This window comes from Oryctolagus cuniculus, chromosome 6 (genome assembly GCF_051225735.1).
Source record: "Oryctolagus cuniculus isolate XC-2025 breed Fujian yellow rabbit chromosome 6, ASM5122573v1, whole genome shotgun sequence".
In the NCBI taxonomy this organism is placed as follows: Eukaryota; Metazoa; Chordata; class Mammalia; order Lagomorpha; family Leporidae; genus Oryctolagus; species Oryctolagus cuniculus.
The window spans coordinates 34,778,494-34,794,233 of record NC_142872.1 but is presented as its reverse complement, the minus strand read 5'-3'; the positions used below and the strand labels follow the sequence as shown (position 1 = coordinate 34,794,233).

General features: G+C 47.0%; 1 protein-coding gene across 4 annotated transcripts in view; it reads right to left on the bottom strand.

Moving 5' to 3' along the window:
• The window catches only part of SH3RF2 (SH3 domain containing ring finger 2), a 140,526-nt gene that overhangs the window by 17,219 nt on the left and 107,567 nt on the right, over nt 1-15,740 (bottom strand). For all 4 annotated transcript variants that reach the window (XM_070076260.2, XM_070076262.2, XM_070076261.2 and 1 more), the window contains 3 exons: nt 9,086-9,318; nt 5,621-5,976; nt 2,965-3,273 (listed from right to left, as the gene is read on the bottom strand). In XM_070076260.2, the coding sequence (XP_069932361.2) occupies nt 2,998-3,273; nt 5,621-5,976; nt 9,086-9,318 (865 nt within the window). In that variant the 3' untranslated portion in view covers nt 2,965-2,997. The remainder of the gene's footprint in view (nt 1-2,964; nt 3,274-5,620; nt 5,977-9,085; nt 9,319-15,740) is intronic.

Below are 15,740 nucleotides of genomic sequence, written 5' to 3'. Positions count from 1 at the left end.
GGTTGCCCCTCTGCTTCCTCCAATCCAGTGCTACCCTCCGAACCTTCCCTGGCAACAGGGTGCCGGTATTTGACAGTGGGGCACAGGGGCACCCTCCTAGGGACCACCTGAGTCGTGGCTGAGGCGTGCAGCATTCACAAGGTAGAGTTTTCTGCTTTAGACCCTCCCTGAGGGGCTGCGGTTCTACTGGGGAGGTCTGGGACGTTCCTTGAATGAATGTAATCCTCCAATTATCAGAGAATGGTGGCTTGATCGCTACATTTACAGCCAATTCCTGAAACTTCCTCCCTTCTTCCTATCCCCTTCTCACTGACTCTCGTCCTTCATGATTGAGCTTAGACTGTGCTCTGACTCCGAGATGAAGCCACGTGTTTTTTTTTTTTTTTTTTTTTTTTTTTTTTTTACCATGATAGTCTTGGGCATGTTCTTGTTTTAGAATTTTCACCTGGACTGGCCATGACCTCCGAGGCTAACAAGGGTTAGATGTCCACTGGGTAAGGCACTCTACACTGCTATCTCAGCTCATCCTCACCATAGCCCAGTGAAGTTAGCACTATTGTCATTCCCATTTAGGGAAATACACTGCGGATCCCAGAGGTTAACGTGCCTGGCGTCACCTAACCAGGAAATAGTAAATGAGGATTTGAACTCAGTTTGCATGCAATAGAGCTTGCTGAAACCAAAAACTGTGCCTAGCATTTGCTACCACACTGCACTATTTTGCCTCCTAGTGTTCTGGAGTCAGAGCCCGGAAGTTGAGGGTCTTTTGGTTCATACAGCACAGTCCCACATTGGGCTTTGAGTCTGCCTCTTTGCTTGGTCACTATCTGTGGTTAACCTCTAAGCCTCAGTTTCTATAAGGTATGGTAGAAATGACTTGAAAGGCTGTGTCAGTTGTCCTCGCTGCTGTGCCTAGTGTATAGTAAGCCTAGGAAACCTGTTAGTGGAATGAATGAGTAGAAGGTGTCAGTGCAGTCAGTCTTACTTGGAGACATCCTTGCAAACTCTGGTAAAACTCTACAGAAATTAGATGCAGTGTGGAAAGGTGCGAATCTGATGCTGCTGTGAGTGAGGAGGATGGAGGTGGTGAGGGCAGCGTGGGAAGCCTTCAAGTTATTTAAGTTTCTCAGACAGGTTCTTCCATAGAGAGCGGACGATAGGAAGCATTTTTAGTTTCATTTGGAAGCCATGCTTGGTATTTTCATGGCACCCAAGTAACCTGCTTATTAACAACAAAAGTTAAAAATTGAGTGGAACCATTCCCACCGAGGCATTCTAGGTGTGCTGAACTTGTCACATCTCTGCCACTCAAATCATACAGTGCTTCCTATCCTTGTGACTTTGTCCCATTTCTGCATCTGGTTTGTTTCACTGAGTTTAATGGAGCACAGAGTAGGCTGTGTTGATTTCGTGGAGTACACATGGGCCAGGATTTCTTACAGAAATGGCAGAACAACATGCTACCATATTGGCTGTACCATCCTTGGCAAGATGATGCTTTTATTGTGTTTTATTAAGCTCTGGAAGTCTGTGGACTATTGAGTTTGCTGACTGTGTGGGTGGGTGTGTAAAAAAAAAATGTGTATTTTGAATCCCAGGACCTTCAAGAATTGTCGAGGGGAAAGGCCTAATTAGATCTGTCTTTATTTTTATGAGTTAAAGTGCCCTCATTGATGGGCATGCAATAAATGTTAAATCAGAACAATTAAGTGTAATGAGAATTAATGGGTTGTCTTGTAACATGTCCTTGGCTCCATGGGATGCCTCCTCACCGTTTCCATGGCTCTGCCTGGCCGGTTCTGCTCACGGCGCCCTCCTTGGTGCGTTGACTAGTTTTTCCCCCTTCTCCACTGCAGACCCTGTTTTTCTTTCCCCACCTGTCAAGGTTGTCTCCTCGCCTGGCCACTAATACCTTCTTGACTCTGAGGTTTTCTTTCAATCCCCTATTTTCCCTCTTCCTCTCATCTCTCCTCTTTCATATATATATATATATATATATATATATATATAATTTTTACATATAAGTAAAAATAAGGCATTTTACTTTCCCTCTTTCTTTCCTCCTTTTCTTCTCTACCCTTCTTTGTCTAACTTCTCCGATGGTAGCTTTCCCCTAGGAAGTGCCATCCACTGCAGCCTTGGACACTGTTGCCTGATCAGTAAAACAACCGACCTGTCCCTAATGAGAAGAAACCAGAGAAAGTAAAGAAGGGTGCCATGCAAGCAGAACATAAACCTAAACTCAAACCCCATCCCAGGTTGTTTCTAAGCACGCTGTCTGTGCTAGGGGAAGGGTGGGTTCATTGTTGGCAATGCCATGTGTGGCCCCGTCTGCAGCTCCAGCATTCCTGCTTGTCTATTGTGGGAAAACAGAAGGGGAAGCTTGGAGCAGGGTCCTCTCTTGTTACTTGGTGGTCAGCTTCCTCTCTGGCCTTCTGTCTAGAGCGACTGGACAAGCTGCCTGCCTTTCGTGTGAGTTCTCAGACTGTTCAAAGCCTCCACCACGTTCCCCTCCCTTGGCATGACCCTTTGCAGCCAGGATTATGACTTCGTGAAGGGAAACAGGCATGATGGCTCCTGGGCCCCAGGAGATGGCAGATGCTGTCTGAGATGGCAATAATAAGGTTAAAGAAGCAATACCGGTCATCCTGCCATTGTCAGACTTCTGGCTGAGTCTCGTTAGGACACCATAGCAGTTCTACACAGAAGACGGGGGATGAGAGGCTGCATGCTCCATGCTGCACAATGAAGTGGCCCCCACTCGTTAGTCCGAGTGCTGGGCCTCGCTGTAGCAAACTGTTAGGTTTGGAAGGCCACCGATCTGCCCTCCCACTGGGGGCAGGAGGTCCTGCTCGTACCTCGCCTTTCCTGGAGATACAAGGGGCAGAACAAGCACCAGGCCCAAGACCCCAGAGACTCGCAGGACACCCGTATGGAGGCAGACTGTATTTAAAAGCAATTCACCTCTTTGGGGTCTAGGAAAAGCCACGTGTAGATTCATTTGCTGGGAAACGTGGTCTGCGTGGCTGAGGAAGTGGACACCGCGGCTGTGGCCTTGCCAAACGGTGACTTTCTCCGGAGGTCTGTTTGTTGTCCTGAGTGGCAGCCGCTTCGGTGGGCGAACAGGACGGTCATTTCTGGGCCTGCGGAGGCTGCTTCCAGTTGGGGCCCCTTGACGGTGGCTGGCTGTTCAGGCTTGCCGGAGGTGGGTTGGGAGGTGTAATGTTTTGTGGGAGGAGGGCTGTAATTCTGAAATCTGACGGTTTTGACTTGCTACAAGAGAAAGGACAGCAAAGGAACAGAGGTGAGGCGGGCGGGGGTGTGTGTTATCCCCACCCTGCCCCCCGTGATTGGGTTGAACCTTTTCTCCGTACGTGCCCCCACTGCCATGCCACACTGTGTTTATTCAACACATATTTGTGTCTGCCATGAGTGTCGACTCTGCAGCACGCACTGTGAGGTGCTGTGAACTCACAGTGTGAACAAGACCACCCTGCCAATGATGGCGAGTGTTTGATGGGAGAAGTTAAGACAGTGAGAATGCTGGGGGCTGTCCAACCCCAGCTGGAATAGGGGTAGTCAGGGAGGCCTTCCTAGAGGCAGAGATGTTTAAACTGCAAACTGAGAAGTGATTAAGCATTATCTGGGAAATTGGGGAGGCACTGGCCTATGCAGAGTAAGATCCTTTCTAGAAAATAAAAAGTTCATTTCCTCCTTGCCGATCCTGAAGGCTTATCCCAAGGCCTACCTCTTCCTTGAGCCCCCTACTGCGACTCCATTTAGATAGTTCTCTAATGGCCTTTGAAGTCCTCAGAGCAGTTTGCAGGCTGGACACCTGCTGACTGAATTTAGCAGAATGTGCAAGGGTTTGATTTACTGGCCAACACATAAAAATTGGGAGATTGCATAGAAAAATCACAGCTTGTCTCCAAATCAAAGCTCTGCCAGTCTGGGCTGAGGTCTCCTGGCAGCATCTGATGGGAATCAAGGAGCGGGCCCCCTTTGCGTGATGCCCCAAGCCCCTTCTCACCCTCCGTTCCTCCTCCTCCTCTCCTAGCCTGGCACCTAGAGGAACAGTCATGGGCTGCATAAGATGTTTCAGTCACCCGTGGGCCACATACAGGACAGCGGTCCCATCACACCTGTCTTAGCCTGTGCAAGTACAGTCTGTGATACCTGCACAAAGAAGACAACACCTGGCTACCCATTTCTCAGACTGTCTTCCCTTCATTAAGCAACCTTTGGCTTGTGTGCTTTGTCCAATCCCTGTCTTAGGGCTTAGTGAAGTGTTCTCTGATACCACTTAAAGCATGATTTCTTTTTCCCAGGAATTCAATCCCAGCATCCCTCACTGAGAATCCAAGTTTACTCAGAATTTTTGACCCTCATCACCTGTAATTGAGGTCTGGGCACTCACTAAGTGCTTTAAAAGCTGTACTTTCTGGCTTGCAGTAAAGGCAAATAGGGCCTGGAAAACTGATTATAATATGGACTAAGAACTACTAACTTTGTCCAAATGCCTTTCTCCATTGGCTTATAGCTTAGTAGTAGGAACATCAGTTTGTTGTATCAGATTTGGATTCTATTCCAGATGTTCATGCGTGTCAGCAGCATGATTTTGGGTGACATTCTTTAGAGCCCTAAGCTTTCATCTCCTCATTTTAAAGCGAAGCAGAAAATAATGCTTACATCTGGTGTAGTTAGGATTAAAGATGGGACTTGTGAAGACCTATCAGGTTGTTAGTATTCAGTAAGTGCTTACCAAATAGGAGGAACCCACATCCCTTTTGCATTTGTGAGTGACAGTGGTATTGTGGTAACTGTTGGTAGTGCTCTTAGTGGTGATGGTGGTGACAGTGGTAGTGATGATGGTGGTAATGGTAGTAGTTGTAGTGCTGGTGGTGGTGCTGATGGTGGTGAGGATGATGATGGTGGTAGTGGGAGTGCTGCTGCTGTTGGTGGTATTGATGATGATGATGGTGGTAGGAAGGTGGTAATGGTGAGATGGTGATAATAGCAGTGGTTATGATGATGGTGGTGGTGGTGTGTAAAAAACTAAAAGACGCAATGAGTATCACTTGATTTTCTTAATGTCACTTCTTCTTTCCACCATCCCTCCTGCTTCAAGAATATTCAAGACTTGTATCTTCTCTGGGAAAAGCCCTGGCCTGGAAGTCTTAGTTGCCTCTTTAATACAATAATTATGTTTCAAACCCCATGTAAATGCTTCCTATATCTTCTCATCCAAAAAGGCCATTCTTGTGTGGCCGTTGTTATTCTTATTCCTCTTTAACAGATTAGGCTAAATAAATAACTAAATAAATAGTTTCAAGAGGGTGAAGTATGTTGGCTAAAGTTGCCCAGCCAGCAAGCAGCAGAGCTGAAATTCAAATCAAGATTTGTCTGGTGCCAAAAGCACATTTCATGTAACATACCTGGGAAGCACAACAGACAATCAGTAGCGTGTCTGGGAGTGGTGATGGGTATGGAGATGGGGGGGGGGTTCTTTTGAGGCTGCAGTTTTGTTCCTTGTCCGCTAACACTAAAGTTTCAGGAGCTGGGACACCATGCAGAGTTGGAGGCCTGCAGAGTCAGGGCTGCAGATTTAAGCCCCTCCTACCTTTTCAATGCCATTTCTTGAGTTTTCGGGTTTCACCAGGATGGATGGTGGAGCAGAGGCAGGCGGTTTTGGCAGAGGCTCACTCTTGATGGGGATTTCCTTGCCTTCCATGGTGAGAGAGCTGGCGGCCGAGTGCACCCTGGAGTCGCTGCTCTTGCTCATACAGGTGAGGGCTGGCTCTCCCATAGGAGCAGGTTTGGGACCCACCTCCAGCACCGCTGAGGGGGACGAGGGGGTCCCCTGTGGCTGGTAGAACTGGAACTGCTGAGGCTGTAGCACCACGGTGGGGCTACGCCTGAGGGAGCCCACCACAAGGGTGGGGATCCCAGATGGAACGGGTCTCTGCAAGGATCCATCTGGGGAATGACACGACAGAGATGTCAGCAACAGGGCGGCAGACAGTGGGTGCGGTCGGGGCTGGGGAAGCAGTGTGTGCTGATATCCCAGAGTAGTTAAGTGCTTTCCTAATTGGACTACACTCTCATTCTCTTGGGGTCTTTGAGAGGTGACCTTATTCTTTCTTTAGTGCTATTTGCTGATGTTGGCAGCAAATAACTGGCTAGCTGAATGTTGTATGTATGGCAGGCATGTCAGAGGTACACTGCTGCCCTTTCTCTCTCTCTCTTTCTCTCTCTCTCTCTCACACACACACACACACACACACACACTCCTTTCTCCTAGGCTTTTGAGACAGACTGAAGAAGAGAGACAGCTTTTTAGTAAGAAGCAGGCAGACCAGAGAAAGGACACAAGAGACAGAGAACTTGAGACACACAAGAGGAAGACAGCTAAGAGAATGAGGAGGAGGAGGAAAAAGGGGGTGGGGGGAGGTTCTGTACCCCTGCTTGCTGCACAAAGTCCCAATGTGAGCTTTAGGTGTGTGTTGGTGGCATCAAGGGAAGATGAGTGGAAGGAGTAGAGAGTGCTCATGCTGGACAAATGGGCCACTCAGTGGAATACTCGGGAAGTTTATTCCCGTGTTAGGGCTGTGTGTGGGCGAGCTTTGCAGGTGTTCTGACACAGGGTCTGGAATCAGACCTCCTCCCCCGGAGCTGAGGATGAGGAAGTCACATCACCTCCCTCACTGGTGAGCAGGAGGTAATGAGAGGATGTCACGGGATTGTGGTGAGGACGACGTATTACAATGCGTGCAAGGTACTAGAACAGTGCCTGGGACATGGTAAATGCCCCTTCCTTGTCAGCTACCATTCATTCCTTCTGGGTAAAGGGTAGCATACGCTAAAAATGCAAGGCCTAATGGTTTGATTTTGATCCTTCCTGAACTCGTTCTTCTTCCTTCTTCTTAAGATTGAGAAGGTCTTCCCTCAGTAAAAGGAAGCCCTCCCTTTCCCTCAAATTCTCTGAGACAGGAGATCCCTACACTGCAGGTGACCTGGGGAATTAGGACTTCATTACATTCTGGAGGCTGGAGACACGTAGACAGCCACTGGCTGTGTCCCAGCCAGATATGTTTGTCCTTTGCGACACTCCACAGACATGTGTTTGACCAAAGTAATTTGTGTCCAGCACAGAGGCCCGAGCCAGGCCACATTGTGCACTGTGGCTCTTCATTGAGCAGATGTGAACATGAAGAGCCAAACACTCACTAAACACAGTTGGGGTTCTCAGCTGCCTCAAGCAAGCCCGTCACCGTCTACACAAGGCTGACCTTTCAATTTAGACATTGATTTTTCCACTGACAGTCCTGTGAGGTGTACATGGTCAATTCCCCTGTCATTTTGCTTTGCTTTGCAGAGATTGATAGCTTGTCCCGCTTCACCTTGGGAAAAGGTAGAGGAGAAAGCCTTGGGGGCCTAGGAGGCCAAAGCAGCACCAGACAGACAGGTCCTTAGGCTCCCATAAATGGGTGAAAAATTGGTTTCATGCCCTACCCATTTATCTTGTGGGTTCCTAATTTCCAACACAGTGAATGCTTTCTTATTCCAAGTACACACAAGGCAAGCAAAATGCCAGGCCAATCAAGATTCATGCAGAGGGAGGAGCAGAGGGGAGTATAATAAGGGGAGTGTGAACAGACACCTGTGGGATGCAGTTCTCTGCACTCCTAAGTGGTCTACACTGTGAACAATTTGACTCCAAGCTCAGTTGTGGTCTACCTGAACCCAAGATGGTCTGTTTAGCTATAGTGGCAATGGTAGCACTAGTCAAATAAAACTTTTATTCAAAATTACCCTTTCTGGAGGGCTTTCAACGTGCCAGGCTCTGTGCCATCAGCCTTCCATGGTTTATTTTATTAAATCCTTAGACCGAATGCTCATGAAGTAGATGTTGTTTTTATTTCCATTTTATAAAGAAGAAAACGTAAGACTGAAAGGATTGGTCAGTTACCAAGGTGATCATAGAGGGATTATTTATGTTTTGTGTAGAATGCGGAGGGGAGGGACATGCAGAAGAGGGGACTTGAGGTTGTGGAAGGGAGGCAGGTTGGGTGGAAGGAAGGGGCCAGAATCGTGGGGCTGGTGGCCCAGCAGGTTGTCAGACAGAAACTCTGGGACAGGGTGGAGCTATGACATTTGCTCTCTTTTCCTTAGTGGCGTGCTGTCCCACACTGACTAGTCATGCGGCACTGTCACATTTAAACATTTGTTAAGATTCTAAGAGGGATTGCAGAGCCCAGTTTATATCAAGGGACACAGAATAAACTCTTTGTGCCAAGCTTGGCTTATTGTCTTCTAAAAGAGTGTAAAGGTTTAAATGTTGGTCCTTATAGGATAATAGACTTCAAACACTTTTTAGAACCTCTAAAAAGGGAATCTTCTGTGAAAGTTGAGGTTGTTAAGAGATGAAATCCTGGTTCTTAAGACAAAGGGTCTGTGTGTGTTGCCGTGTGTGCAATGTGGATGTTATGCAGGTAAAAGTAAAAGCAAGTCACAGAATTGTATGGTGAGTATGGCTGACAGGTGTTTGTGTATCTGCCTGTCCCTGGAAAAAGCCCTGGGACTGGGGATGAAGGCTGTGAGGGAGACTTGATTTTGCACACTCTGTGTGCTCTCCCATTCCTAACAGTAGGAATTGGCTCTGTGCACAGCCTCCTTAATTCTCATTTTCTGCTCCCACCCCCTGCCCACTCATGCCATCCTTCCCCCCTTCCCCAGTACCCTGTTTCTCTGTGGTACTTCCTGAGGAGTTCCCTGGAGTACAGTTTGAGAAGCACAGACCCAGCAAGTGCCTTGGCTGCTTTGTGTCAGTGGGAGCCAGCATCCACTTTGGCAGTGTTCTCATTACCAACTGGCACTCAGGACTGTTATCAACCTGCACGAAGGCGGTGACTTTGAGCCTATCTGGCTCCATGCAACAAAGCGGCTCATCACTGGGGGACTGTGAATACCCTTTGCAGAGGCTCATTGTCAGGCCAGGATCCGGTTCCTGAGAAAAGCACCCTGTGTCCCTGGGGTCGGGACCTATCACTTAGCACTAGGCACGTACCTCTTTGCCACCACTTACTCTTTCTCATGCTGCTCCGCCCTTTCCGAAGAGACCCTTGTCCTGAAGTCCCGGGGCCGGCTGTGCTCCTCACAGGGTTGACTACGGCAGTGGGCACAAAGACAGATTTGAAGGGACGGCTTTGCCGGGGGTCACCTTCTGATAGGCTGCCTTGTGAGGGCACAGAGGAGGTGGATAACGTCCATGTGGTGTAGAGACCAGGATTCCGGGAATCGGGGAAACTAGAGTTCTTGCTGGTTGTCGGACATTTTAAAGAAAGGAAATAGGAAATAGAAAAGAAAATGTTCAGTCAAGGTTAAGCTGCTTGTGACCCCAGCATCCCATATTGAGAGCCAGTTTGAGCCCTCACTGCTCTGCTTCTATCCAGATCCCTGCTAATGCACCTGGGAAGGTAGTGGAAGATGGCCCGAGGGCTTGGGTTCCTGCCACCCATGTTGGGGACCTGGATGGAGTTCCTGGCTCCTGGCTTTGGCCTGGCCCAGCCCTGGTGCTAAGAGCATTTGAGGAGTGTACCAATGGATGGAAGATCCCTCTTTGTCTCTCCCTCTCTGTTGCTCTGCCTTTCAAATAAATAAATTTAAAACCATCATTTCCCAATGATATGCTAAATATGACTGATCCTCCCCTTCTTCTGCTCATACACACTCTTTTTGTCAATTGCAGCCTAGAGCTTGACAATGTGTAGGTGTGCTGAGGGCAGGGAGAGGAGCTCACGGTGAGGGCCTGGTGGAGCTAGACTTGAATTTCATCATCTTCTAATCCTCGCTTCACATCCTTTCTGTCCTGACTTCAGAGCGCATGATCTCGTATGTGCTCATTTGGTTTTGCAGGGGCAATTTCTTATTCAGCCTTGAGTTGGGATTTTCAACAACATCTTAAAGCTTTAAAAAATAACAATCCTTTGTCCGTTGCTGCCAGCCTGCAATTCCCTGAGCTTCCTGGGGTAGTAGCTGTCGGTCACATGCCTTTTTACTGTTTACCATTCCAACCCCAGTATCACATCTCCAACCAAGCAGCCCATCAGTCACCCTGTCACCCTGCTGATTAAGGAACCTTGGCTAATTCCCATGGGAATAAAGAACTCAGTCAAGCCCCTGACACAGAAATGCCTTCATAGTTTCCTTCGTATCAGCAGCTCCAGGTTTTTTTTTTTTTTTTTTGATTATTTCTCCTCTTTTTTTTCTTCCTCCTTCTTTTGATTAAGGGATTCATAGTTAATAATGATTCAGTTATATAAGAACACAAGCAAGACATCAGTTTTTTAGCCAATGCGGTACCTCAAAGAGTTTATGAAAAAATGGAATTAAAAATGTTTATTTTGGCACCAAAAATTGAAATCTATGCATAGTTTTCTCATGATATGCATTTTCATGAATTTTTTGAAGACACCTTTATACATGCGGCCAAATGCTCTAGGAACTGATGCCTGTGGCAAGGGGACTTGTGTCCACAGCTGTCCGTCTGCCTGTGGTCCTTGGGGTGGTGCAGTTAGGAGTAAAGGTCTGGGAGGTGGAGAGAATTTCCCAGCACTGGCTTCTGTGCATGAGTACGGGTTAGGGTTAGGGTTAGGGTTAGGGTTAGGGTTAGGGTTAGGGTTAGGGTTAGGGTTGTCTCTCGAACAGAGACCTCAAGGTGTCGGATGCTGAACATGGATCAGCAATGGGAAGGACAGGTTAGAAAAATTGTTTCCTATGGTAGCAGCAGCAGCAAGGATGGACTACAGCCAATTAGGCCTAGGACAATCTTATTCTTCAAGTTCCTTCTGTGAACAGCTCTTTATAGACTGAGATGTCCCTCGTTTGTCTGGCCCAGCACTGGGATGGATTCCAGGAGCTCCTAAATCCCAAGTCCCATATGCAACACTGAGTCTCTCTGTGTTCTTGGGCAGAAGCATAGCAGTTACCTAGCACTTTCTTCCAAGCATTTTGCTAACATTGATTAATTAATCCCCATGACCCCCACATCTGCAGCGTTATGACCCTTGTTTCCAGATGAGAAGACTGACAGACATCCTGGCTTCCATGAGAGCAGTGGATGTTGCCTGTCATTTGCTCGATTGTGTAGGTTCCCATGGCCTTTGCTTTATTGGGATATTTACCCTTAAGAATGTGTCCGATACTTAAAAGGGACATTACAAACAGCAGCTCTACGCTGCTCACCACTGGCAGCAGCCTTCTGGGAAGGAGAAAGGTTGGACCTTGACAATCTTGACATAGTTCTGTGTACAGCGTTAAAGGCAAATGAATGGTAGCCCATTTGTCACTTTTCTCCACCCGAAAGGTATCTGTAGTGGGTATATGTGCCTGTGAAGGTTGCAAGCAAGAGAAATAGCCTGGATAGTTGTGCAGAAGGGAATTTACTGGGAAGACTGGAGGGAGAGGAAAGCAACAAGACCCAAGCAGGCTGCAGGGAGCTGAGCTGCAGGAAGATCCGATGAGAGTCTGTGGCTGGTGCTGTCACCATGAGTAGTCTTCACTCTGCCCCCAGCCTCTCCTCCCTTGCTCAAGTTTCAGAGTCCTACGAGGGAGTGCAATATTAGCTGAGGCTATGGGGATGGATTTAGCAAAGAAGCGACCAAAAAGAATATTGGTGCTATTACGTTGGATGCTGGACAGATGAGAACCAATGTTCTGTGCAACCTGAGCGAATGGATGGCTTCAGGATCTGGAAAGAAGCATCATGGTGGCAGAGATTTAGTGATGGTTAATAAAAGCTGGACAATTGGTGTCATCTCTGGCATGGAGTGCTGGAGCAGGAACTAGCACAGCAGCGTTTGCTCTTTTCCCAGGTAACGGCTCACTTGCTTACTCTCCAATCTAAACCTGACATTTTTGTCAGCTCTAGTCTATAGCAGGCATCTGCTACCTTGAAGTACTATTGTGTAAAAGGGTGCACTATACAACAAGAGTCTGGGTGGCAGTGCAGAGCTATTATTGCAAACGGAAAGCAAAGACTTGAGAGGAAAAAAAAATCCCAAATACACAGACTTAAAAAAAGAAAACAAGGAGCTTTGCACTTGTAGCCCAACTAACTCAGTTCCTACAGATAACCTGGTAATAATCATAAACATGCAGCTCACAAAGGACAGCATTATGAGTCTTGAGAAGCGGGAAGAATGGAATTTCTCACAATGGAAAGGGAAGGAACAAGGGTTCGTTTGGGGCTGGCATCCATGGCACAGTGGGTTAAGCTGCTGCCTACAGTGCCTGCAACACCAGTAATCCCGTAAGACTCCAGGTTTGAGTCCTAGGTGCTCCATTTCTGATCCAACTCCCTGATAATGTACCTGGGAAAGCAGTGGAAGATGGCCCAAGTACTTGGGGGCCCTGGTACCCTTGTGGGAGACCTAAATGGAGTCTCGGTCTCCTGACTGTGGCCTGGCCCAGCCCTGGCCACTGTGGCAGTTCTGGGAGTGAACCAGCAGATGGAAAGATGGAAGATTCCTCTCTCCCCCCTCCCCCCGTTCCCCTTCTCTTTCTCCCTCCTTCCTTTCTCCCCTCCTTCCCCCTCCCTCTCCTTTTCCCCCTCTGCCTCTCTCTCTGTAAGTTTGCCTTTTAAATAAAGAAATCTCAAAAAAAAAAAAAAAGGAACAAGGGTTAGCTCTACCTACATGGACAAACTGCCATATGCCATTCTCATCCAAGATCAGTGGGGACAGGAACTTTGTTTACATCAGAGAGATCATCAAGGTAAACAGCAACACTAAAAAATCATTGACCCTGACCCTTTGCCAATTGCTAACCCTTAGGAACAGACACTCTAAGGGGACTTGTTCTCCTTGGGAATGTAGGTTCCCCCCACACAAATCATGTCTCAACATGAATAGCATCTCAACTTACACATACGTTCAGATTTCTATGAGCTGGGAGGAAGGGGTGGACTCAATGGCAAATGCGATGCTGACATTCCACCCAGTATCTGAAATGTAGCTGTCTCAATACAGGGAGTTTAGGTGCTCATGACTTGCCCAAGAAAGAAGTAGATCTACCCAGGAGAAAAGCCAAGGAGAGAAATGGAAGCTGGGGCCTTGAAATACAAGAGCACCTCAAGACAGTTTGGAGACACCTCAGAAATCTGAATATAGACCCACCATATGACCCAGCCATCCCAATCCTGGGAATTTACCCAAAGGAAATGAAATCAGCATATGAGAGATTTATCTGTACCTCCATGTTTATTGCAGCTCAATACACAATAGCTAAGATATGGGATCAACCCAGATCTCTGTCAACTGAAGACTGGATAAAGAAAATATGACACAGTGGTAAAAAAAAAAAAAAAATGAAATCCTAACATTTGCAACAAAATGGATGCAACTGGAAAGCATTATACTTAGTGAAATAAGCCAGTCCCAAAAAGGCAAATACCATAAGTTCTCCCTGATCTGTGGTAACTATAGAGTACCTAAAAGGTAATCTAAAGAAGTGAAATTGACACTTTGTGATATGATGACTTTGAACAGCCCTTGTCTTGACTGTTGAACAGTTTTTTTTTCATACTATTTGTTGAACTCTTTACTTAATGTAGGGTTAATTTTAGTAAAAAATATGAATGGGAATAGGAGAGGGAAGAAGGATGGGAGTATGGGAAGGAGTGAGGGTAGGGTAGGAAGAATCACAGTGTTCCTAAATTTGTATTTATGAAATGCATGAAGTTTGTATACCTAAAATAAATGGTAGCTGGGTGAAAAAAAAAGAGTGCACCATCAAAAAGAGCACTTCAAGTAGTTTGTAGAAAAATGGTACACAAAATTTTGAAATCTGTGGAAAGAAGGGGTCTTTAAAGGATTTATGGAAAATGTATATTATGAAGAAACTATTTATGGGTTTCCATTGTTTTTGCACCAAAATAAACATCTTTTAATTGTATCTTTCCATGAAATTTTTTTTTTTGGACAGGCAGAGTGGACAGTGAGAGAGAGAGACAGAGAGAAAGGTCTTCCTTTACCGTTGGTTCACCCTCCAATGGCTGCCGCAGCTAGCTCACCACGCTGATCCAAAGCCAGGGGCCAGGTGCTTCTCCTGGTCTCCTATGGGGTGCAGGGCCCAAGGACTTGGGCCATCCTCCACTGCACTCCCTGGCCACAGCAGAGAGCTGGGGGAAGAGGGGCAACCGGGACAGAATCTGGCGCCCGGACCGGGACTAGAACCCCGTGTGCCGGCGCCGCAAGGCAGAGGATTAGCCTAGTGAGCCGCGGCGCCGGCCATGAACTTTTTTTTTTTTTTTTTTTTGACAGGCAGAGTTAGACAGTGAGAGAGAGAGAAAGGTCTTCCTTCCGTTGGTTCAACCCCCAAATGGATGCTATGGCCGGCGCACTGCGCCGATCTGAAGCCAGGAGCCAGGTGCTTCCTCCTGGTCTGTGTGGGTGCAGGGCCCAAGCACTTGGCCCATCCTCCACTGCCTTCCTGGGCTACAGCAGAGAGCTGGACTGGAAGAGAAGCAATCAAGACAGAATCCGGCACCCCAACCGGGACTAGAACTCAGGGTACTGGCTCCACAGGCAGAGGATTAGCCAAGTGAGCTGTGGTGGCTGGCCGCTTTCCATGAACTTTTAAAAGTACCCTCATACACTTGAATGAAATTCTATGTACATTGTAGTTAGGGCGATCATTTGTTCTGGTTTCTTCAGGAAAGTCTCAGTTTACTCCTGCTCAAAAGTATATTAGTATGGATGATAAAATATATGGTCTCTTTATTCTAATGGTTCTTTGATAACCAGGAGTTTGGGCCACAGCTTACTGTCTACGTAAATGCCCTTGCTGTAGGCATGGGCCCTAGGGAATTCATGTTAGCTTCCCTGGAGAAATTCTTCATAACAGATGGGTCCTTTTGCTCCTGTCACTTGGAGACCATTCTGCACCTTCCACAGTGCATCCCAGCTTTGACAGATTCTACCACCAACCATCCCAACTTGTTCCAGTCATCATTTACCCTGTAAGCCTCTCTTCTCATTCCTTGAAGATCTTAGCTTCTGGATCACCATCAGTCTCCGGACACAACAGAGCCTAACATGGGTGATCGCATCTAGTCTTAGGGCTTTAAGTACCATCCCAAGCCTGGAGCTCTCTTAAATGCTAGGCTTGTGTACTCAGCTGCTCACAAATGTCTCTACTTGGGTCACTAATACACATCTCAGGCTCAGGTTATGTTTCTCCCCACACCTCAAATCTTTCCCTGTTAGGGTTTTCATCTTCACCATTTCAGTAAAAGGCAGCTCTGTCACCCAGCCACTCAGAGAAAAAGCTTGGACTCGTCTTGAATTTTGTATTCTTTCATACCCAACATTTGATCTTTGAGAAAATCCTGACTTCAAGGTATGTCCAGAATCTAACCCCATCTGCCTATCTCCACAGCTAACAACACCCTGGTTCAATTCACAATCACTTCTCCCAAGGATTATTACAATGTACTCTTCACTGGTGTCTCTGTTTCCACCTTTTCTTCCCTAGTTTATAGTTTATACACAACAACTAGGGAGATTCTGATTAAATATAAGTTAGATCATGTCACTCTTTGGCACAAAGCCCTGCCATTGGGTAAAATCGCATCTCTCATTATGATCTGGAACATTCTGTAGGAACTGTCCTCCAACCTCTTGCTAGCATTCTGACCTCGTCTGTGAATCTCCCCTTCATTTGCTATAATCCAGTATCGG